The sequence below is a fragment of the Centropristis striata genome, chromosome 13, assembly GCF_030273125.1.
Source record: "Centropristis striata isolate RG_2023a ecotype Rhode Island chromosome 13, C.striata_1.0, whole genome shotgun sequence".
In the NCBI taxonomy this organism is placed as follows: Eukaryota; Metazoa; Chordata; class Actinopteri; order Perciformes; family Serranidae; genus Centropristis; species Centropristis striata.
Genome location: NC_081529.1, coordinates 18,837,376 through 18,859,734, shown reverse-complemented (window position 1 = coordinate 18,859,734; position 22,359 = coordinate 18,837,376). Strand labels below are relative to the sequence as shown.

The 22,359-nt window shown below is 39.9% G+C and overlaps 2 protein-coding genes and 2 non-coding genes across 4 annotated transcripts; all 4 read right to left on the bottom strand.

Moving 5' to 3' along the window:
* Positions 1-8,541: 8,541 nt before the first annotated feature.
* On the bottom strand, positions 8,542-12,495 carry rpl3 (ribosomal protein L3). Its single transcript, XM_059348810.1, has 9 exons — positions 12,358-12,495; positions 11,598-11,790; positions 11,173-11,341; positions 10,684-10,819; positions 10,286-10,472; positions 9,903-10,165; positions 9,720-9,815; positions 9,201-9,320; positions 8,542-8,667 (listed from the first exon to the last, which is right to left on the bottom strand). The coding sequence occupies exons 1-9, from the start codon at positions 12,358-12,360 to the stop codon at positions 8,623-8,625; spliced, it is 1,212 nt and encodes a 403-aa protein (XP_059204793.1). The 5' UTR covers positions 12,361-12,495; the 3' UTR covers positions 8,542-8,622.
* Positions 8,748-8,880, bottom strand: LOC131984199 (small nucleolar RNA SNORA54). The gene has a single exon (XR_009395544.1). It is a non-coding gene; the product is annotated as a small nucleolar RNA SNORA54 (small nucleolar RNA).
* On the bottom strand, positions 10,546-10,638 carry LOC131984202 (small nucleolar RNA U83B). The gene has a single exon (XR_009395547.1). It is a non-coding gene; the product is annotated as a small nucleolar RNA U83B (small nucleolar RNA).
* A 648-nt stretch (positions 12,496-13,143) lies between the features above and the next one.
* Positions 13,144-22,307, bottom strand: slc25a39 (solute carrier family 25 member 39). Its single transcript, XM_059348798.1, has 12 exons — positions 22,156-22,307; positions 20,130-20,235; positions 18,844-18,903; positions 18,622-18,672; positions 17,740-17,849; positions 17,583-17,650; positions 16,717-16,841; positions 16,450-16,623; positions 16,018-16,127; positions 15,089-15,170; positions 14,909-14,989; positions 13,144-14,336 (listed from the first exon to the last, which is right to left on the bottom strand). Exons 2-12 carry the CDS (start codon positions 20,224-20,226, stop codon positions 14,218-14,220), a joined length of 1,077 nt encoding a protein of 358 aa, XP_059204781.1. The 5' UTR covers positions 20,227-20,235; positions 22,156-22,307; the 3' UTR covers positions 13,144-14,217.
* Positions 22,308-22,359: the final 52 nt, after the last annotated feature.

The following is a 22,359-nucleotide window of genomic DNA, read 5'->3' as shown; positions in this document are numbered from 1 at the left end:
AATGGGTCCAATATTTACTTTGGTAACTCTGGGGCAAAAGACTCGCCCATAAACTCAGCAGAAACTAAACACCCATGACACAGATACAGTATCTGGCCAGTGAGCTGTCGTGCTTCTAAACTGTCTCTATATTATATTGAGTTGCAGGTTATACAGTCAGATTGAAGTTTGACTATAAAACTATTCTTTTTCCTGCATGGGACACCAGTTTAAGGCCTACTAGTTTAAAGGGACAGCTGGTGAAATTGTGAAAAATAACACAAATATATCAATATATACGGAACAATCACTGGACTATAAAGAGCGAGTGGCATTAATCTGTGTTATGTTCCCTCCAGCTCCTGACAGGTTGATTCACTGTGCAGGAGTTTCTCTCCTCCTCCTCCTCCTCTTCCTCTGGCTCCTCACAGAGGGGAGCTGGAGTCCAGAGGAAGTGAGACATGCCCTTGAAGAGTCAAATCCATTTTGTTTTTTTTGTTGTTGTTGTTGTTTGTTTCTTTGGCAGGCTAACAGAGTTGGACACTGCACAGTGAAGTCAGGGAGGGTCAGGGCTCCAGCTCCAGCTCTAATGCTAATGATATTATAGTGCCGGAGCTCTCTAAACTAATGACAGCTCCACGTTGAGACGGAGCGGGGCCCCATGATGCTCAGAGGCCAGATTTCCGTGCTGCGTTTGCTGGAGGGCACAAAGTGTCATTTATCGGAAACAGAACAAGTGGAAAGAGAGAGGACAGGGGGAAACCTCTCCTCTGGCCTTCTGGTGTGTGTTTTTGTTTGAGTGGATTTTTGCGTTTGTCCTTCCTTCACTTCTGGGCCTTGATAATCTTTGACGTTTTCAATTATAAAATAGGGTCTTGATCTTTCTTTTTAATGGATAAATAGTCCCTTAAATGCAGAATATATCATTTTCTGCTGCCAGGGGTCTCTCAATGAAAACAATAAGAACAGACAGCTTTTCTCAGTTTGGATTCCTTCACTGTTTATCGTTCAGGAGGTTTTACCAGGAGACAAAAAAGCAAAAAGCTATCAAAATAGCAAAACAAAGTACTAAAAATGGGCAAAAATAGCGTCAAAACGCCAAGTGGACAGAGCTTGTTCCAAAACAAAATTCTGTTTGGGTTTAAATGTTGCGTTTACAATCAGTAAGCAACAAAATCCTTAGCTTGCCTTTAAATATGTGCAAACAGGACACTGAAAGTCATTGAGAAGTTCTTAAATTTGATCTTCAAGTGCTTGGGGGCTCCGAGAGCTGCAGTGTGGGGTGCAAAAAGATGCAGGATTTAGCCTTCATCACCAGGACCTCCCTCTCTCTTTCCCTCATTCCCGCTGTGGGGATCAAAGTGTCTCTGCAGTGCTGTGTGATCAAAAGGTCGAGGGAACAGCCTGGTGGTCGATGTTGTTGTTGGGGTGGGGTCACTGTAGGTGAGGTATCAGGGTGAGGAGGTGAGGCCTGAGGAATGCACTTTCTCCTCCTGGCTGTGAATATTAAGAGCAACCTCTCTGCCCGAGCCTGGCTTTGAGTTTCTGGCATGCTGCAAGTTTACATAACCTCAGATCAAACCGACGAGTGACCTTTCTCTGACTTTACTGGACAACGTTCTGGGACAGAGAGCAAGCACCCATGGGAGCTGTGTGGGCGCGTCACCCGAAGCCTCCGCCAACTTTAAGTCACTGAGGAGAAGCTGTGGCGTTCGACAGTCGCTCTCTGTGAATTAAAGCTCCGGCAACAAAATGTAACCTGAAATGTTTGTGTGGATTTTTGTCTCAGGAATGTTTATCTCTTTCCTGTGCGTGCAAATACTGAATCTGCATGTGCAAGCCTGTGTGTGTGTGTGTGTGTGTGTGTGTGTGTGTGTGTGTCTCTGTGTGTGTGTGAAGCCTATTGTTTGTGCTGACCAGAGAACAGTTGCTGACTGCGCTCACCCCGGGTTATTTTTGGGTCATGCAGAGTTGAATGGCAACAGAGAGCTATAAGCACGGTCAACCAACTGAAAAAGAAAAAAAAAGATCATTGGAGCAAACATAGTCTGACATGACACATTCATATCACCCCCTCTGCTGATACAACCAGGATGAAGATTCACCGTTTCCTGAATAAAAAATATATGGACCAAAGAGTCTGAGTTATGTCTCTGCTATTTTACAAATCATCTGGAGCTTTTAAATCCAGCTCTGAATGGAGGGCAGTTTAAAAAGAGAGAGAGAGCGATAAAGAGGAGGAACAGAAGCACACAAAGTGCTCTGGGATGCGTGAAGAGAATGGAGCGCCGTGCTCTGCCCTCTGGTGGTGTGATGGAGACCGGAGGGGTGCTAGGCTGCCTCCGTCAGCTCAGGGAACGCTGTGTCCATGAACGGGCCTGGAATACTGATGCCACAGTGCAGGGGTGCAGGAGCTGCAGTCTGGCAGGCCCGAGAGGAACGCTCAGGCCCTCAGACTCACTGTCCTTTATTCAGACACAGAGGACTACTGGCTTTTGTGTGACCAACTAAAGCTTGAGTCAGCATTACATATGATAGGGAAGGAAATTATTTGCATTCAAAAGAAGCCATACACAACACACAAATCGTTTGAACAAAAAAATGTTCCTTTGTTAGTGATTTGCACCCGTTTACATCATGACTGATCAAGACTACACTCCTGCTTAGAAACAGCATGAGGTGTATGAATTAAATGTTTTTAAATCCGCTGGATGGGAATGTAGACAAGAAAAATTGTGTTCAATAAAAGATGTTGTGTTAAAGCCATTCATCCATGTATCATAGAACATATGATGGATAATCATCTCCAGCTCCCCCGCCCTGCAGCAACCTGTGGTGAAGTTAACTCCACCTTGTAAAAAGAAAACACTTCCACTAACACCCCAAATTGTGACCAATGGTTTCTAGAGACCAAAATAACAATCATATCAGATAAAGATTAAAAACAACAAAAATGAAAAAAAAAACCTCAGGGAGAGCAACATAGGACGGATCCTTCATCCAGGACGGATCGATCAATATAGTGGAATTACAATATTATTAAAAGAAAAGTTAAATGACACAGAATGTGCGAGGGGCACCAGAGGGGGACATAATCATTGTTAACTTAGACTTTGACAGACTTTATTGTCATTCAGTTATACATAGAAATATGCACATAGTGGGAAATTCCGATGCATTGGCTCACAGTACTCTGGGATGTAAGATAAATAAAGTGTAAATATAAGAAATATAATATTATTGATTCTGCAGGTGATATTTTTGCTTAATGGGTTAATTATTTAGTTGTTGTTTTTTCAACAATACTGATGTCATTTCAAATTAAATGCCGTATCATTATCTCCCAAAGCACAGTGTGTCGTCTCAAAATGGCTTATTTTGTCCGACCAACAGCACCAAACCCAAAGACACTCAATTAACACAAATAAAAGCAGCAAATCCTCATATTTTGGGAACTGAAACCAGCAAATGTTTTTGATATTTTAAGGTTTGGTTTCCGTGTTTGTGAGCAGGATTTCAAAGAAACTACTGGACCCATTTTCATGAAACTTGATGGAAGAGTGAAGTATGGGCCGAGGTAGAACCCATTACATTTTGAAGTGGATTAGAATGACAGGGCGTTTTGTTAACACTGTGAGATAGGGTATGGCCTTAGCAGAGGTCTGCGCTCTTTAACTGCCATTTTTTCCCCTAATAAGTTACTTAAAGCACCCCAAATCTCAGGTATTTCTATATAAGCTTAAATGCGAATGAGTTAATATGCAACAACAAAAGTTAGTACATGTAATTGGAGTACTTTAAGTAAATTATCTGAGTACTTGTTTAACCAGTGCTATATGCCACTCAGTCTACTCAGAATAACAGGTCCTACAGTAGTAAATCAGTCAGATAGTCACCATCGGACCAGCGGCAGTTAGCCGAGCCTGTGTCCTCCGTCAGGTGTAATAATAGTGCTAAGTGTGCGGTCGTCCCCTCCGACAGGCTGTCCTCCTGTCAGACGCCGCGCTGCAGCACCACCCAGCCACTTCCCTCACTCTGCAGGACGGTCCACCCTGACTCCGTGCCAGCCAGCTGACAGCCATGCCAGGACACACACCGACACACAGATGCACACACCTACTTACAAGTACAAGCAACTGCACACACTCTCACACACTCACATAAATCAAATGCTTGGCCCTCCTCTGCTGTCCCAGCATGCACCCTGGTTATCTGGCTGCTGTCCCACTAGCAACAGCTGCTACCACAGGACTGGACTGGAGGTTCCACTGCAGGACAGCGCACACGCACAGACTAACACACATAAATGCATTCATATAAAGTAGAGAGGCGGACAAAACTGGCTTCATCCGTCCCTGACTCTGAGGACAGCAAATTTGACATGATAAAAGACTGAACTAATCAGAGGTGTGGCCAGAGGGATGGCACTGTCCCCTATAACAGAGTCAGAGGGTGACAGGTAGTTGGCTTATGAGTATCATGGATGGATCACTGAACTGCCATACTGGGTGCTGGTCCAAGGGCCACTAAACTGAACCTCTGTATGACGTTACATGTATTTGGGAAAGTAAATCAAAGGAATGTGACAAAAAAAACTAAAAATATCCACAGATGATGCAAAATAACCACAAAGAGACACACAACAACTACATATTAATGGAAAATTACTGCACAGTTGAAGAAAACAACCACACATCAAATCACATCAAAGAGACAAAATGAGTACAAAGTGATACAAACAACCACAATCTGGCACAAAAAGACCACAAACAGCCAAATAATGACCACAAAGTAACACATAATGAAAACAGACTCAAAGAAACCACAAATTATGCAAAATGTGCCCTCTCTGTGCATGCAAGATGCTTTGATACAATGACCATGTGCTAATATTGTTTTCAAACTATGATTAAACTAAAAAAAATTAAGATTCTATAATCACAAAAATATATATTTTATTGTTTTGTTGCAAAATCCGTGTCTCCAATCATATCTCTGCAAGTCCTATCAAGGCAGGAGTTTTTTGTTTTTAAAGTTTGTTCCAGGTCAGGTCACGGACATGGTGTGCTGAGCAGAAAAGATAACTGTCTTCTCTGCTTGGTGACATGAAGTGTCCACATATGCAATAAACATACAAATCAGGGGATCGAGGAGGCGACTTTTGGAGAGTTCAACCTACATTTTTTATTAAACCTCTGTTAGGATATAAAAAAGGGTTCAAGGGAAAGTAGCTTGGTCCAACCTCCATGAACTGACCAGCCTAATGTGATGTCAGGGACGTGTAGATTGAACCCAGAGACTCTGTAAACTGCACATTTCTTGACGTATTGTAATAAAAAGAAGTAAAACTTAGAACTCTGACGTCTCCTGCTCATCCTTTCCCCATCAAACAATCGGTGCAGAGAAATAAGTGAGGACTTTGTGTTGGAGTCAGATAATTTAATTTTAAAGGTTTCCTCAATGCATTTCTCAACAAGAGATGAAAAGACAAACATACGTTGACACTAAATAACAACAAAGTCAGGCAAAACAACCAAAATATGACAACAAAAATTACCAAAAACCTAAGCAAATGACAAGCAAGTTTCACAAGTTTACATTCATGCAACATTGTCATAATTTGACACAAAACAACCACAAAGCGTTGCAAAACATTTGCAAATTACACAAAATAACCATAAAGAGACGCAGAACAACCAAAGATCGATTTCTTATAAAGTCAAGGAAAACAACCACAAAATGACCACAGATAGTTGAAAAACAAGCACACAATTTCACAAAAAGAACTACATAGACACAAAATAACCACAAGTTGACAAAAAATTACGAAACAGAGACACACAATAACCAAAACTCATCAGTCTGATCACTCACCCGTTCAGACTGATTTCCAGCCGTTAAGACCTCCTACGGACCAATCAGCAGGTTTGATAGGACTTCCAGCACAACTCACCAAACTTACATAAAACTATCAAACTAAGCATCGCTGATCAAACATTAATTAACTTTCTGTTACTACTTTGCATATTTCTTAGCTCAAATGTTTTCAGAAAACATTTTAGTGACTGTTTACCTGTATTTCGAGAAAGTTCATCAACCGGCCGCCATGATTGTTCTGTCACTCAGCGCTACGTCACACTTTTCGACGTCACACTTTTCGCTGCTCTGATTGGCTGAAAGTCTATTCAGAGGCATTCAATGGCCCTTGGTAATCAAGGCTAGCCATTTTACAAAAAACAAACAAAACAATGCCTAACCACTAATGAATGAAAGAAAAAAAACAATAAATTTAACATAAGCCCTTATATTAAATCCACGTAAAATAAACAATACATACATAAAGAATAATCTCCAGCTCCTCCAACCTGTAAAAATACAGGTTATATCTTGTAAAAAATAAAACTCATTCATTCATTTATTTAATTTTTTTTATTTATTAGTAAATTCAATTTGATTTATATAGCCCAAAATCACAAATCACAATCACACCAGATAAGGAAACCGTACTAAAAATATATTAAATAAGGATATTTGAAGTAGATTGGTCAGTATTCACTGAATAAACAACATAATTATAAATAATGCAAACTTTGTTATTGCTAAGAATCAGCACTTTAAATGTGAGTCTTGACACACTTTAACTTTAAAATGTGACCCTTCCCCGCCTCGCTGGCTCTGAGGAGAGCTCATTTTGAGATGATGGAGGACTGAACTAATAGGGGGGAATGGTGCGGACAGGCCTTTCTGAAAAGTGCACAGAGATGCTGTTTGAGCAGATGCACGGGGTCATAAAGAGAGCACCTGCTGGGCCACCGAAGCTCACCTGAACGGGGCAGAGGGAACAATTAATGGCTTAATTGTGGAGTGTTAATGGTCACATTTAGCAGAGGGGGCGTTATGTAAAGCGGAGCTGTGTGGGAGCTTTGAACTGCAGCTCTGCTTGTGCTGCAGCAGGGGCAGAGGTCACAGCCTCTGGAGGTTGTTATGTAACAGCGGGGCCATCTCCATGACTGTCCTCTGGCCACAGTGACACGGGGCTTCACCCTGCTCCGTCCTCCTGCTGCTCCTACATGCACAGCTTCTTTTCAGGGCTCCAGTTTATCACAAGTGTCCTTTAGAGGATATTTTCTGCTTTGGTGGAGAAAATGTCTAGATATGTTACTCAACTGAGAACAATTGTCCTTCAAATCCCTCAACTGCAGGTTAATGGAAAGTAGGTGGGACCTTGAAAATCCTTACAGGAAATCCACATTTCTGCAAAGAGTGCTGAATATTAAGCAGAGACTTCTCACAGAGGCATTTTGCAGGACATCTAAATGGCCTGTGGAGCCCTCTCAGGGTCTTCCTCATTACCTGCTGAAGTGGAGGTTTTAGTTTTGGCAGTGATGAGTCAGAATGGATGATGTTGGGGCTTAATTACCGTACTGTGACTGCGAGAACTCTGATGTCAGCCGAATACAAGCCTTACAGCTCAAGGACACATATAGCCAGTTAAAACATGCAATGTTAGCTAAACCCAGTGTCTTGCTGTCCATCAGTTCTGCATAGGTGGCTGCTCTCATCGCAGCTGATGTCAACCTTTTCAGCTGCAACACAGAAGGCTGAGCACATTTAACAAGCTCAGTGAGCAGTAACCAAGTATACATTTAAAGTACCTGCACTGTTGGTATTTCTACTTGATACAATGGTGTACTCCTACTCCACAGCCCAAAGGGACAAATTGTACTACTCCACAGGCCATTTAAATATTGTACTAACAGCTTTATTTACTTCAAATTAAAATTTGACATCTAAAACAATCGGATTATAGATTAAATTCAACACCATAACTATTTATAAGAGCTGAAATTATTGGTCAAACAGAAAAAAAATTTTTTTAAGTAGTTTACCATGTCATCTTTGTTGCAAGATGCCCAATATTTAACAAACAACTTATGGCATTTTGGCTGTGGAAGTTTTTTGCAGACCTACATAAAATGATCACCTTGTCAATAGTGGTTTAAGTTTATAGTTAGGTGGGCCAATGTTTGCATTACTTTTGTTTTTCCTTATACTTTATTTCATTAACATGTTCAGTACAGGATTTTTAAACCGTAAGTGTTTCTAAAGTCAAACTCAAGTACTTTTTAGGACATTACTGCTGAGCCAAATTGGACTCAGTACACCAACCAACGGTTATGGTTAAACATTGTGCCAGCATTTTACAGAATGTTAACAATCTACTTACAAATTGGTAGCAGATTTGGAAACCTAAATCCAACCTGAAGTTGCAGTGACAATATTAAAATTTAAGAGTTTAAGAAATTCCAGCATCTGCAGTAACCTCATGTATTAGTACTTCACCACTGGATAAAATATTTTACTGTGTTGTAACCTCTTATATTGAGCAAATTTAATTATTCTGATATTTTAACATCCTGGTTTCTTCCCAACAATTACATTTGAGCTAACACATGACCAGCTGACCACATTTCCTTTCATCTCTGCTCTGACACCTTTGAGTCAAGTTAAGCATACACATCTTCAATCCTTGTATAAAAGAAAAATAGACATGACACACTGTTAGGGTTTTTGTTTTTATTAAATAACTCTGCAGAACAGTAATGATGGTGAAAATTAAAGCAGAGACATTTGTTGAGGACTTTAGGCAGTCTCTTCCTTGGTGATACGGTCCTTCTTGAGTGGTCCCTGAGAGAAGAGAAAACAGGATAAATCAGTTTGATGCAATACTCTTTATTCAGCTGCACATATGTCAGCTGAGAGCAGTCAAGTGTTTCCAGAGAGTGAACAGGGAGCGAGCACAAAAAGGCACTGCTCCCCTGCCTCACTGGAGTTCACTTTTGCACTGGAATGGAACCCAAAGTTCATACTGAAAAGTGAACCAGGTTACGAACAGTGCACTGAAACACGGACATGGTATGCAAACATTTGAAACATTTTCTTAATGTGTGGCATTTCCACATCCAATGTACATTAAAAATATTCATTTTACAGTCCAGAGGTACCATTTATTCATTTGGCTTTCACCTCCCATTATATGTTCTGTGTATTTATATGAAGATATCCTAAATGTTAAGCACTTTGCATTTCTTGTATAAAGTTAGAGGGGGGCATTAGCAGCAAGTGCAGGGACTTATCACTTATTTTAGTGAATTTTGTGTTCATCTAATTAAGTCTTCTCCCTAACCCAGAATACAAATTGCCTCTCAGTAAAGTCTTACCATGAACGCCTTCTTCTCCTCCACGGTCTGGAAGCGGCCGTGACCGAACTTGGAGGTTGTGTCGATGAACTTGAGGTCGATCTTCTCCAAGGCACGACGGCTGGACTGCACGAGCAAAGACTGAAGAAAGGAAATCCATTTTAGACATGCAACACAATTTTTAGGTGTTTAGTCCATGGTATAGACTGTGCTCAGTTCTCGACATTCAGCAAGGGGTGTAAACCCATTCTGTCCGCCCGTCGAGTGTCTCATCATAGGCAGAACATGAACTATTAAACGCCCAATATAGCCAACTACAACAAAATCAACTCTTAACAAAATCACCAATTGCATGCAATATACACAACAGGCCTACATGCATTGCAGTCGATTCACTTGAGCCAGGTCTGTCGACCATGAGGACTATCCAAGTCAAGCTGGCCTTGTAGCCCAGGAGGCACACAATTTTAGTCAACTGTAACATTACACCTATACATAATACAGACGACATTACCACGAAAGACTACAATTTGTCCTCACCTTGCGCAGAGTCAGCACCCTCTTCTTGGTCCCCACAACACAGCCCTTCACCATGACAAAGTCATTGGTCACATCACCGTAGTGGACGAATCCACCCTTAAAAGAAAAAGAAAAGTAGAGTTAAATATTTGGTTTACAGGTTAGAAGGCCAAGCAAAGTACAGGTTGCTTGGCTGTCACTTACCAGGGGGTTGATGCTCTTGTTGGACAGATCGTACTCTGTGGAGGCGTTGTTCTTCACCAGCTTTCCATCCTTGGTGTGGTAGCCCTGGCCGATCTTGTAGATCTTCTTGTTGATCTCTGTACGGTGATGGTAACCCTTCTGACCGGCACGGGCCACGGAGAAGGCCACACGGGCAGGATGCCAGGCACCGATACAGGCTACCTTACGCAGACCACGATGGGTCTTGCGAGGAAGCTTCTTTGTGTGCCAACGGCTGGTGACACCTGGGAGGAGCAGAGGTGTTTGTTAGAGTCAAACCTGAATATTGATTTAACCAAAATATACATGTGGCTTTGCAGAAAAGCTGCTGGTGAAGTTTAAAACTTAAGTGCAGCTGCTCTTACCCTTGTATCCGTGACCCTTGGTGATACCGATGACGTCGATCATCTCATCCTGAGTGAAAACTGTGTTGACGGGCACGGACTGCTCCAGCTTCTCACGAGCCCAGTCCACCTTGTCAGAGATGTTGCCTCCGTTCAGCTGCACCTCCATCAGATGAGCCTTCTTCTGCCTCAGGGGCAGCAGACGCATCTGCACAGATATTATCCAGGTCAGAACAGAGGAAACATCTACAACAATTCATATACAGTGGAAAGTTTGGCTTTGCAGTCTCAGAAGGAAGGCAGCATGGAAGGTATCCTCATAGGTGTCGGGCGCCATGCCTGACGCAAGATCCGTGGTCTCATCACCGACAGAAAAGCAGGAAACTTATCACCTCATGGCAATCTCAACGCGTACTAACCTGTGTGTGGGCAATGATGCGGACGACCTGGCAGTACTTCTTCATGGAAGCAAAGTCCTTCTCCAGCTGCTTCTTGCCCTCATCATCCTGCCATTTCTTGCAGTATTTGGTGAAAGCCTTCTTCTTGGACTTGTACCTGAGAGCACGCAGCGTTGCAGGAGAGAGGACACATAGGGTTGGCACAGGTCCTTCATAACCCCGAAGAGTCAGCGGAAGAACACAGTGCATAGCTGCTCGCACTCCCCTCCATGTGGATGGGGTGCTGCATCAGCTTTTGAGGATTTTGGCTCATGGCACAGTTTCTAAGAAGCACTTTCCACTGGCCAGAGGAGCCCGGAGCTCATCAGGGCACATGGCACCTGAGCGGAGCTGCCACAGGGGCCACCGTAATGTTAGACTCACTCAGTGAAAACACAGCTCTTACATTTCCACTGGGCAACTAACGTGCTTCAAATGCCTATTGCAGGTACATTATATGTAGCATCTTACCAGTTCTTGTAAAACCGACGCTTGCACTCGTCACTGACGTGCTCAGCGAAGATGGTCTTGAAGGAACGCAGGCCGCGGGGGGTGTTGACGTAGCCCACAACTCCAACCACAATCATGGGAGGTGTCTCCACAATGGTCACAGCCTCTACCACTTCCTTCTTGTTCACCTCTGGAACAGAACAGTAAACAGTCAGCATTGCATGCATTAAGAGCTAAACTTTTAAATAATTTCTCGATGAGTTCATGGTATAGACTGCGCTCAGTTCTCGACATTCAGCAAGGGGTGTAAACCCATTCTGTCCGCCCGTCGAGTGTCTCATCATAGGCAGAACCCCATATTTTAAATGGCCAATATAGCCAACTTCTAAGCATCTCAATAACTAAATGACCAATTCTATGCAATATATGAATCCCATTCAACTCACTTGAGCCAGGTCTGTCGACCTCGCGGACGATGTGGGTCATGCCGGCCTTGTAGCCCAGGAAGGCAGTCAAATGCACGGGCTTGCTGGGGTCATCCTTGGGGAAGCTCTTGGCCTTACCACGATGACGACGACTCCTCTTGCGGGGCAAGAAGCCCAGGGATCCGTGGCGCGGAGCCGAAAATTTTCGGTGAGACTGTTGCGAAAAAACAAACATGTTAGCGGGTCCATTCTCTGTGCTAACCACGATGCTCAAGTGCTAAAAGTGTAGTTAACGTAGCCGAATACAGCATTGCTTTGTAGGTTGTAGTTTGTGCATGCTACTTGTACAGTTTAACATTGAAGATTGCCAGTAAATGGCAATCTGAAGAAAACCGAGTTCACCACGCTGTTAGCATGGCTAGCTTATCAGACGTTTTCAAAACTGACGAGTCTAAAAATAAGACGTTATGGTTGCTAAATATTTCTCAATAGCCAAAAAATACATCAATATATAAGTTAATAATCGTCAATACATGTTTTACCGAGGTATTTACTTAAAAATACAAGTAGCGGCCTATGCCATGCTGCCATTTTGGATCCTGAGTTCTTACTGTGCTTCTGCAGGGATCCCGAAAACTTAAACATCTGACTATAATATTACAAAATTTATCAAAGACATTTATCAAAACTAACTACAAATGTAACCTGGGTATCTGAAATGGCTGAAATATAACGGATTCTTCAGATGTCACACAGATTCCTGTACTGAGAGCAGACTCACCATTTTGTCTCCAATCCGATTGAAAGAGACCTAGGGAAGGGCGAGCAGCGAAATATATACAGAAGCAAATATCGCGAGATTCTGCGTGGATACCATTTGGTATATAGTAAGCAGCCACTAGATGTCGCTGTTTGACGTTATAAATTATTCGACTACATTACATACATGACCAGACATGATAAATATCAAAACGTTTGTATTGATTTACACAGTAGCATATGCAAATCAATTTAAAAATAAATAATTTCTGTTCTTATTCAAGTGCACTAACTACATTTCTGTTTACATTCAGTTTATAATACCTGTCTACAACAAGTAAATATTATTTTAACACACTTTTAATTTCTGCACTAATTGATGAATTACATCTCCTTTATCTAACTTGTTGACTTCTTGTTAAAACATATTTGTTTAAACAGTTTTTAATTATTTTAATTTTTTTTTTCATATACCTCTGTTGTATTTGTGACAGAATACTGATTTTACTTATTGTTTTGTTTTGTGTTTGATGAGACAAAGACAAATTCTATTATATACTATCCTATTCTAAAATGTAATTTCTAATACATTTAGAATATAACTTTATTGTCCACAAAGACGGAAAAAAAACAGAACTTTAATCTTTGAATTTGTACATGTGTATAAAATACTTTGTTTGCAAGTTTTTTATATTATTGTTCTTTCCTACATTAAAAACCGTTTCTCAATCATAACTAATGAGCATATTATGCTTATTGACATAACTGGTTATTTATAAACTCCTTAGAAAATAAATCACACATAGCATGAAAATCAAGCGGTTTTATTTATTACCATTTCATTCATTAAAAAAAAACAACATAGGATGCACATTGACACCTTTCAGGTTAAGGCAGAAATATTTTGTATTATGATCCAGTGTGTAAGAAGTTTTGATGTTATGTTTGTTGTCGGCAAGAAATTCAAATTAATATATCATCAAAATGCCACCAGGGGGAAGTTTGGAAGCCTCTTGTGTTTTCTTTATCACATACAAAGTGATTTTCTTCACAGAATATTGTGCTCAATTGTTCATGAATTCTTCACAAAATGCGTAATTCACATGGAAAAAATCCTCCAAGAAGGCTTTAATTCTGCCACCAGGCTTTGTGTTTTGTATACTGTAGCTTTCCTCCAATGATGAGAACAGAAAAGAGGAATTCATTCAATAAACAAACTAGAAGTTATATATCTGATAAAAGTGCTACAGATTATTTAAATTTACCCAAAACACAAAACAGATTTGTCAGCAATCTACTCCGATGTCACAGCGGTCATGCTTTACTGCTACAGGAATGCAGGGGGATGCAGTAAAGCTGATGCAGGGTGGACCAGTTTTGTAATGAGTCAATAAACACCATGCAGTTGGTCTCAAAAATGCAAAATATAGGAATGAGAACTTTTTCCTTTGACTCATGCTTCAGATGCAGTTTCAGCCCTTAAGAGGGTTTCCCCATCAAGCAATAAAGCGCACACCAGTGTCCTGCACAGATTCATCATCATTTGTACATGTGCAGAGGTGTGATCTATGGAATTTGTCCTTTTGCTTAAGCATCAATCACATTATTTTATTTTAACATAGTCTAAATTTTACTGAAATAATCACACCAAGTCTGTGGTCAGAGAGCAGCTCTCTGTCTCAGGCTTCAAGCTGTAGGTGTGTCTCAAGTCTTTCACAGTCTGTTTACATTTCAAGAGAGCAGGTCTGAAGGGAGATACATCCCTGAAATCCCTGAATCCTCTTCTTCTTTTTGTTCACACAGATCCAGACCCGCCTGTTCCTTGAGCTTCTGTTTGTCCTGATAAAACTGTCTGCATGTGCTGCTGCGAACCAGACAGCCTTCAGCATCCCAGTCGCTCTCGATCAAGGTTCATCTTTTGGAAGAAGGTCTTTCCAAACTCATAGCTGCTGATCATGACAGCACAGGCCGGGGCCACTTTGATCACTCTGGGCATGAAACCTGGTGAAAATGCAAAAAAAAATACAAAGTCACTTCTGAGCAATTAAAGCATTCCAGTTTTACTTAACATATGACAGCACACAGAAGTGGAAGAATTAGGGCTGTAGAAAGACACATCAGTGAAGTTTCTCCACAAAGAATCATGTAAAAGTATCCTTTAAATATTTTGTTTATCCTTATCTTGTGGTCATAAGTTGCCTGGAAATAAGTAATTTAGCATGAAAATTTACTTAAGTAAAAGGAGCAATGCTTAAGTGTAGAAATACGAGTAAATGTTCGGCATTCAAAACTTTGCAGAATGTATCTACTATACTAGTGGATTATAATCATTGATGCATTAAGTGTTCATCACTTTATTGTTTTAACTACTTTATATGCTGCTGAGTAGCTCAATCAACCATTTAATTGATTTATATTTTATATTAACAATCTAAATCTGCAAAGTAACTAAAGTTGTATGTGCTGGAGCTGAATTATGAAGTGGCAAAAAAATTAAATACTCAATCACAAGTACCTCAAAAAGTACTTGACCTAAAAATGTACTTTCCACCTGCACCAGACTAATAGATTACCTGCAAAAAGGCCTCTGTAGCCCATCTCTGCCCATATTTCCTTCATTATGTGCCATGTGGACGTGGTTCTCTTTAAGGAAACTAGAAGGAAAAGGAAAAAAAGTATTTGTTTAGAAAATGCTGTACACACATAAATAAATATATGTAACATAATAACATTATGTAGACATAAGTTCAGACCTCCCAGAGTATCCATCTCGCCCAGCTGGATCTGTCTCCGTGTCTTCACAACATCAAAAGGCAGCGTCAGAATCGCCGCAATCTGGACACAGTGACAGACAGAAACATCATGTCACATATTGGACAACAGGCGGGAGCAGCCAATCATTAAACTTCCACCTGTTAGGTAATATCTGTCTATAAAGGATAACCGTTCCTATCAGATGGGCAGCTGATTCATTATGGCACCAGAAACATTACAGTGTGTGAATGTTGGTCAGACTCGCCTGAGTCTCTAACATTTCCCTGACGGTGCATCCACTGCTCACACCTGAAACTCTGTTATTTCAGATATCTGAGTTCTGTGATTTATTTATATAGTACAGTTTATGTTCACCAAATTTTTTAAGGCTACATTTTATTATATTATATTCGTTCTCACTATGAGTTCAAGCTGAAAATAAATTGAATTACAACAACTCTTTCATATTATCAGGATAAATGACTGACAATTATCAGGTTCTAACATTTACTTTAGTAACTTTACTTACATTTACTTAATAAATGAGAGAATAAAACGATTTTGGAAGAAATATCACAATTTTAAGCTTTGTTTTTTGTTACTTTTTCTACCAGAAACTTTCTTAACCGATGATCCTTTCAAGGACTGTTGGAAAGTTCAAACTCTGATGATAATGCCTGTTTTTACAGTTTCTTTTTACAATAAAGTGTATTTTGGGCTATTTTTAAAGAAAAAATACTCTTCAAGTGGTGGTTGTTGAATCACCAGTAAAATAAAATGAACATATTTGATAGAAAATAACTAATTATTTGATTTAAATAAGGTACAACACTGTGGTTGTGAGTATAGTACAGGATTAGGTAAACTCTTCCCACATTAAATATAATCTTTTTCCAACAGTGTCTTCACAGTGAAGGTGAGTACTCACAGCTCCAGAGACGGCTCCTGCAGTGAAGCTGATGGAGAAGTTGGCCTGAGTCACTTGGGACTGTTCACACAGCTGGGCCTTCACCAGTTCATAGTTAAACCAGTACAGCGCTGCAAAGACACACAGACAGAGAGTTTAATTTACTGATGTGTTCCTTTGTTTCACGTTACAGGCATCTTACACTCTTAATATCCAGAACTGTTGTTTCTTCCCTTTAACAGACATTCTTCCATTCAAGAGTCTAATGATAGTGGCTGTCGTACAGATTGTTAAGTCGTTTGAGGTAAATTTGTGATTTTGATGTTGGGCTGAATAAATAAAATCCACTTTGAACAAAAAAAGTTTCTTTCTCTGTAACAACCCCTCTAAAATGTAAAATTTGTCTTCCCAGTATTATTACAGTATCGTGTGGCTTTGTGGTACTGCTCTCACCGGAGAAGGGGACGTCTCTGAGGACGGTGGGTCCCCAGCCCCTCCACAGAGACAGCAGCCCGTCCTGAGCCACAGCGGAGCGGATACACACCCGCAGCTCGCTGTAGGACAGCCGGCGGGACTGCATCTTAGTCCGGACCAGCTCCAGAGGGCTGATCACCGTCACAGCCCCCACTGCAACACACACACACACATGTTGGGAGTCAGAAATACATAACACACATTACAGTTAGGATATTTATGTGTGTGTGTGTGAGATGGACTTACATCTGGCCAGACCACCAGCAACAAGAGGGACGTGGCTGCCCTGGAAGCCCAGACCGTATCTCAGGAAGTCCCGCAGCTGGTCGTAGCAGGTGAAGTAGATGACAGTGGCAGGTACTGCCATAACCCTACACACACACACACACACACACACACACAAACACACAGACACACACACACACACACACACACACACACACACACACACACACACACAAAACTAAGCATTGTGCAGTATATGCAATATTTTAATTGTATTATACATATTAGTCTGGTGTGCACTGTTAACATAGAATTGCTGACATATGGTCCCCTTTGGTTGTAATTTGTTTCTGAATATGCTCTTGAAATGTGTATATTTCTGATGTTATTTTAAGTTTAATCTATTACTTTTTATTTTACTGTCTCTATTTAGCTTTACTATTTCTGTCCTTGTGCTGCTGCAAAAAACAAATTTCCTGTTTTTTATATTTTAAAAAGAGATGTTAATTTAACAATAGATCTTGATATTTTGAGTTTTATTTTATCTCACATGGGATATATGGTATGCATTGAATATTGCATTGAATATTGATTTTTTTTAATTAAAAAAACAAGACAAAAACACACATACAATAAATTAAATTTTAAAAAATGAGTTAAATTAATAAAGTAAATACAATTTTCACTTACACAGATATGTCCATGATGAGTAATTGCATATAAAAAAATTAAATTAACATAAAACACTGAATTTCAGAATAAAAGAGCTATTGGCCACTTAGAAGAGTGTGGCCAATAGTCTAGTGTTTATGAATTTAAGACCCATAGAATATGATTTTTAGTTCTTACATCGTTATTCTGTGTATTTTAAACAGTTCGTCACTCACAGTGTTGGGGGTAGTCCACTCCACAGAGACCTGAGTCCTTCATGTCGGGAGATTTTCACAAAAGCATCCTGTGAAACAGACAAACAAACTTAGACCAGTTCTAATTAATTTTGTGTGCAACACAGACTGACGTTGCTGCTGATGAACTTGTACTCACTAGCGTCCCACTAAAGTGTGTTGGTGTTTTGTACCAGCTGGTGCAGCTGGTTCCATTCTGACACACATAGATGTGATCCATCAGCCCGTTACAATAAAGGAAACATTTCCCTGAGAGACACAAAAACCAGAGTTAAAAACACTGTTTGATTCAGAAATCATTAGATAAAGTGTCAAAAACACAAACCACTGGAAAATACCATTCTAGTTAAACTACTTCTGAGTATTAGTACAATTTAATCTGTTGAGTTTTTCATGTTTTCCAAACAGAGTTACAGTATTTAGTCCTTGACATGAGGAAAAGGTAATTAATAATACATGTGATGGCATTGACCTCTGAGTCACTCAGGAGATAGGATGAAGGCTGTTCTTGTCACTGCTTACTTTGTGTGTTTATCTAGAGCTGCTTTCAGATACCACTATTGACCAAAAATTCAAAGACACTTCACAACCTGCTCCTACTACAGTTTCTACTGTGTGGAAATATTGTTGGAAACAAAAAAATATATTCACAGGAAGAGGATCACAAGTACAGAAAAATCCTCCAGAGAGAGGTTGAATCATAAGTCATGACGTTTAGCTTGGGAACATTTCCAGTGTATTTTTGTGTTTCTTGAAGCTATGAAACTGTTAAAGCCAGGTACAAAATTGCAGCCACATAAACAAATAAGACTGAAGGACGAGAAGTGAAACAAAAACATGCATATCTAAGCTGATAAAACACATGTGAATCTATTTGCAAAAGAGCTTAATAAAACTAGTTTCTTTGGCAAGACATGTTAGTTATTTGAGCATGTGCTCACACAGAAGGTTGTACTGGACAGCCGTGTTTTTAAACCACGGCCGAGTTTTAGCACGCAGTGACGGCGGCTCAGATACTTACACTTGGATGGGCGGATAACGCCACCCCATGGAGTCGACTCACTGGCTAAAGCTACGAAACAAAGCAAAAAGCAGGACAGATAAAGACACAAAGAGCAGGTGTCGTGGGGTTAGAAAAGCATCAACATACACATGGAAACAACAAGCAGCTGTTAAGAGCAAAGCCAGTGTTTCCTCATGTATTGATTGAAAACCACAGAAGAAGACAGGCTTTTTATCCTACCTTGGTGGAAGGGTGTTTGCTGAGCCTGCAGCCTGATCTTCACAACGTCCAGCGGTGTGACTGAAACAAATTCACAGATTCACTTATTACAACATGCATGCATGCACTCAATTTACAGCTTTAGGAATTAGAAGCTGAAACCAATTCAGTCTGATACATCAGTCCTGCAGTAAATCTTCCTTTATAAATGTTTTTTTTGTTGAATCGGTTTAACAAAGGTGTTGATTTATCCGTATGATCATTTGAGGTTTGTTGTACTGTTTAATTGTCTTGCATTTAAGGCAGATTTTTTTATGATACCAAACAAACTGGTTGGATACCATGAACTACTGAAAAATGACTTGATTCAATACTAAAATAAACCACCTAAAGAGTAAATCTGATCAGCGGCAGAGAGCTAATAAGCATGCAGCTGTAGCATGCTTTCTCTGAGATCTAATAATGCTGATTGGCCGTCTAACGTCAAACATTATAGAGGCATGCAGGAAAAACATGTCTTCACCACACCGTGCATCACATGATGTGAGGAAAGGTGCTGAAAAATAAAAAATAAAGTATCGTCATGTGTTATGTCTTAATTTCTTTCTGATAAAACAGATTTTAAAAAGATGTATCGAACTGAAGATTTCTAAATACACACACAGCTCCAGTGTTATATAAATAAAAGTAGACTAAATAAAGAATGCAAAAGGACTACTTTAAATCTTGTGTTTACCAGAGATGTGCTTATACATTTCTTGGAAATAACTAATTCGGCATTAAAAAAAAGAACAACAAACCAAATAAAGAGCAGCTCTAATAACCTCTGGGGGGGGTCTTTGATCTAGTTATATTAATTATTATGACAGCGTTGGTCAGTCTGTCTTCTTGACAATACGACAGTGCTGCAATAAAAATGATTGATGCTAGAAAACTATCTTGTAAGATAAAATAGAACTTTTCCTTTGGAAACATAGTAAACATTTAAAAAAGTGTTATCTTAAAATAGTGTAGTATCTCAATATAGTGTGACTTAAGTATCAAGATTATATTTTATTGTGGGTTCTTGAAGATTCCCATCCCTAATAACCTCTCTGTGTAATGCAGTATGGTCCAACAACACCACAAACTACATGCTCTAAAAGATCATGGAGTTGAATAATTTGTTTCAACAAAAACTGATTATAACCTTCATGAATGAAGTGCACACGACAAAACATTGTGGAAAACTGCAATGGAAAAAAGAAATTACTTATAAGCATTCAGACATAAGTTGCTTTTTCAAGTCTTTCTTTCCATGATCTCACCAAAAATAGATGTGAGGAGGGCTCCAGTGCCAGAGGCCAGCATCTGCTGCACCGGAGAGATCGCCGCCACGGAGCCGCTGACAGCCCGCTCCCCCATCCTGCCTACCTGTCAGATTTAAAAAAAAACGTCACAATGAGAACACTATGTTCTGTAACTAAACTTCACTGAGGTGTCTCCTGACCCCTGTCCAACACCTGCAGCCAGCAGGTGTCTATGTCTCCTTGTTATGTAAAAAGGGGATTGTTTTCCTGCACAGACAGGAACCGAACACTTACTTCCCTGTTATGCCAGACTGCTAATCGTGTGTGACAACTGCTTCTGAGATGCTCAAAATTACTTTAGAAATATTTGATTAAAAAGTGTTATGTAACTTCCTAAGTAGAAGTTAAAGAAAATAATAACTGTAATTTAAATGGTTGTCCTTAAGAAATATTGCAAGATTATTGCAGTGTAATAAAGTCAGACCTTTGTTAATGTGAGCTGGATAGGCGTAGTTGTCATAATGGGGTTATTGAAACATTGTGATAGCTTATCAGCAGCGTGCATGTCACCAGACTGACAGCCAGAGCCTCACCTCCTGACTCTCCTAATTGAGGGAGTGTGTAGTGGCAGATGAATAAAAATGTAACATTAAAAACTGAAATGGAAACAAATTAATAAAGGTAAATCAATTAATATCCTCAGGGAAATCCTGTCTTTAAGTGTTTTTTCAGGAAATTATACACGAAGCCCACAAATTCCTCCAGCCAAGATATTTTGGCTAAATATTCTTAAAGAAATTGTACACTGCAGGAGGATTTCAGTATAAGTAACATTTGAAACTTTCCTGTTTCCCTACCTGTGTGGTGGTTGCCATTTGTTCTCCCTGACCTGTCCTATTTCTGGACTTAATTACACTCGAGTGTGACAGTTATAGCCACTTGGCCCTCAGGGTTTTTCTGGCTGATAAACTGCTTTGCCAAACAAGTTTCCAAACCAAAAAAACATGTGGCTAAATGTAATGGAGAAAAGCAACTACGTTAATCTACCTAAACCTGTAAGTAAGTATGAACTTAGGTGTACTTGTTCTTTACTTGGGTATTTCCATGTTGTGCAACTGTATTATTCTACTCCATTACATTAAAATATTGCTTGCATATGCAAAAGGTTGACTTTTTAGATGGTTTTCAGGACAGTGTTGTTGCAAACATAATGATCTTATAAAATATGATACATTGCTGTAGTTAAAACTACCAAACATGAAATAAAGGAGTTACAATGAGCACAACCTTAAACATCCACAGCAGTAAAATGCAACATACACATTCAAGCAGCAGTAATAGCAATCCAAAAACATCAGATATAACAGTAAAACACTGACAGGAAACATTTTACTGCACAATTTGTGCTTTTGAATGTACATACTTAGCTGATAACATACTTTCACTTGACTAAGGCTTTAAATGAAAGACTTACTTGTAATGGAGCATTTTTAAGATGTGGCTAGTACATTTAATGCAGTAAAAGACCCGAATACTACTAGCACCACTGGCCAAATACGTCCTAAAATAAGAGTATGTTTGGGGTCTATCTGTTACCTTCACCTTCATTACACAACCATGCAGAAGTTAGAAATAGGTTTACCATGTGTCATTGTTAATTTACCTATCAATGTTAACTGAAATGAAGTTGATAAAATGAGAGACTATCTGACTAGCTTCAAAGTTGAGGATATTAACGTTTCACTAAATTCTGCAACTCAATCACTAAATCTAACCGATCAAAGTCTGTTATTCAGTGAAGGCACACTCTGTTCTTTCTCTCCACCGTTAGCTAGCTCCCTGTAAATAGACAAATAAAATGAATAATTCTAAGTGTACAGTTGAAGAGAGGAAGAAAATGTTGATTTAACATGTCTTGAATATATCATCCTGCAGCTAACGTTTCAGCTAACTGCAGCGTTTGAGTGACATTTAGCTGCTAGCTAACGTTAGCTTCCCAGGTAGCGTTACGTTGCGTTTAAGATAACACGCTAATGATACTCACTTCTACTTTAGCTGCCTGCTTCGTTGTAAAACAGAGTCCGCTTCTCCCATTTCACTTAATAAATGTTATACCCGGGAGAGCCAAGTAACTCTGTCGGGTTCTCCATTGCGGATAACCTCAACATGTTTTCGGAGTCGGGCTAACAGCTCGCCTCGCTGCGGAGCTGATATAAAATGTAGATCTCCCAAACATCTGCTCGGGCAT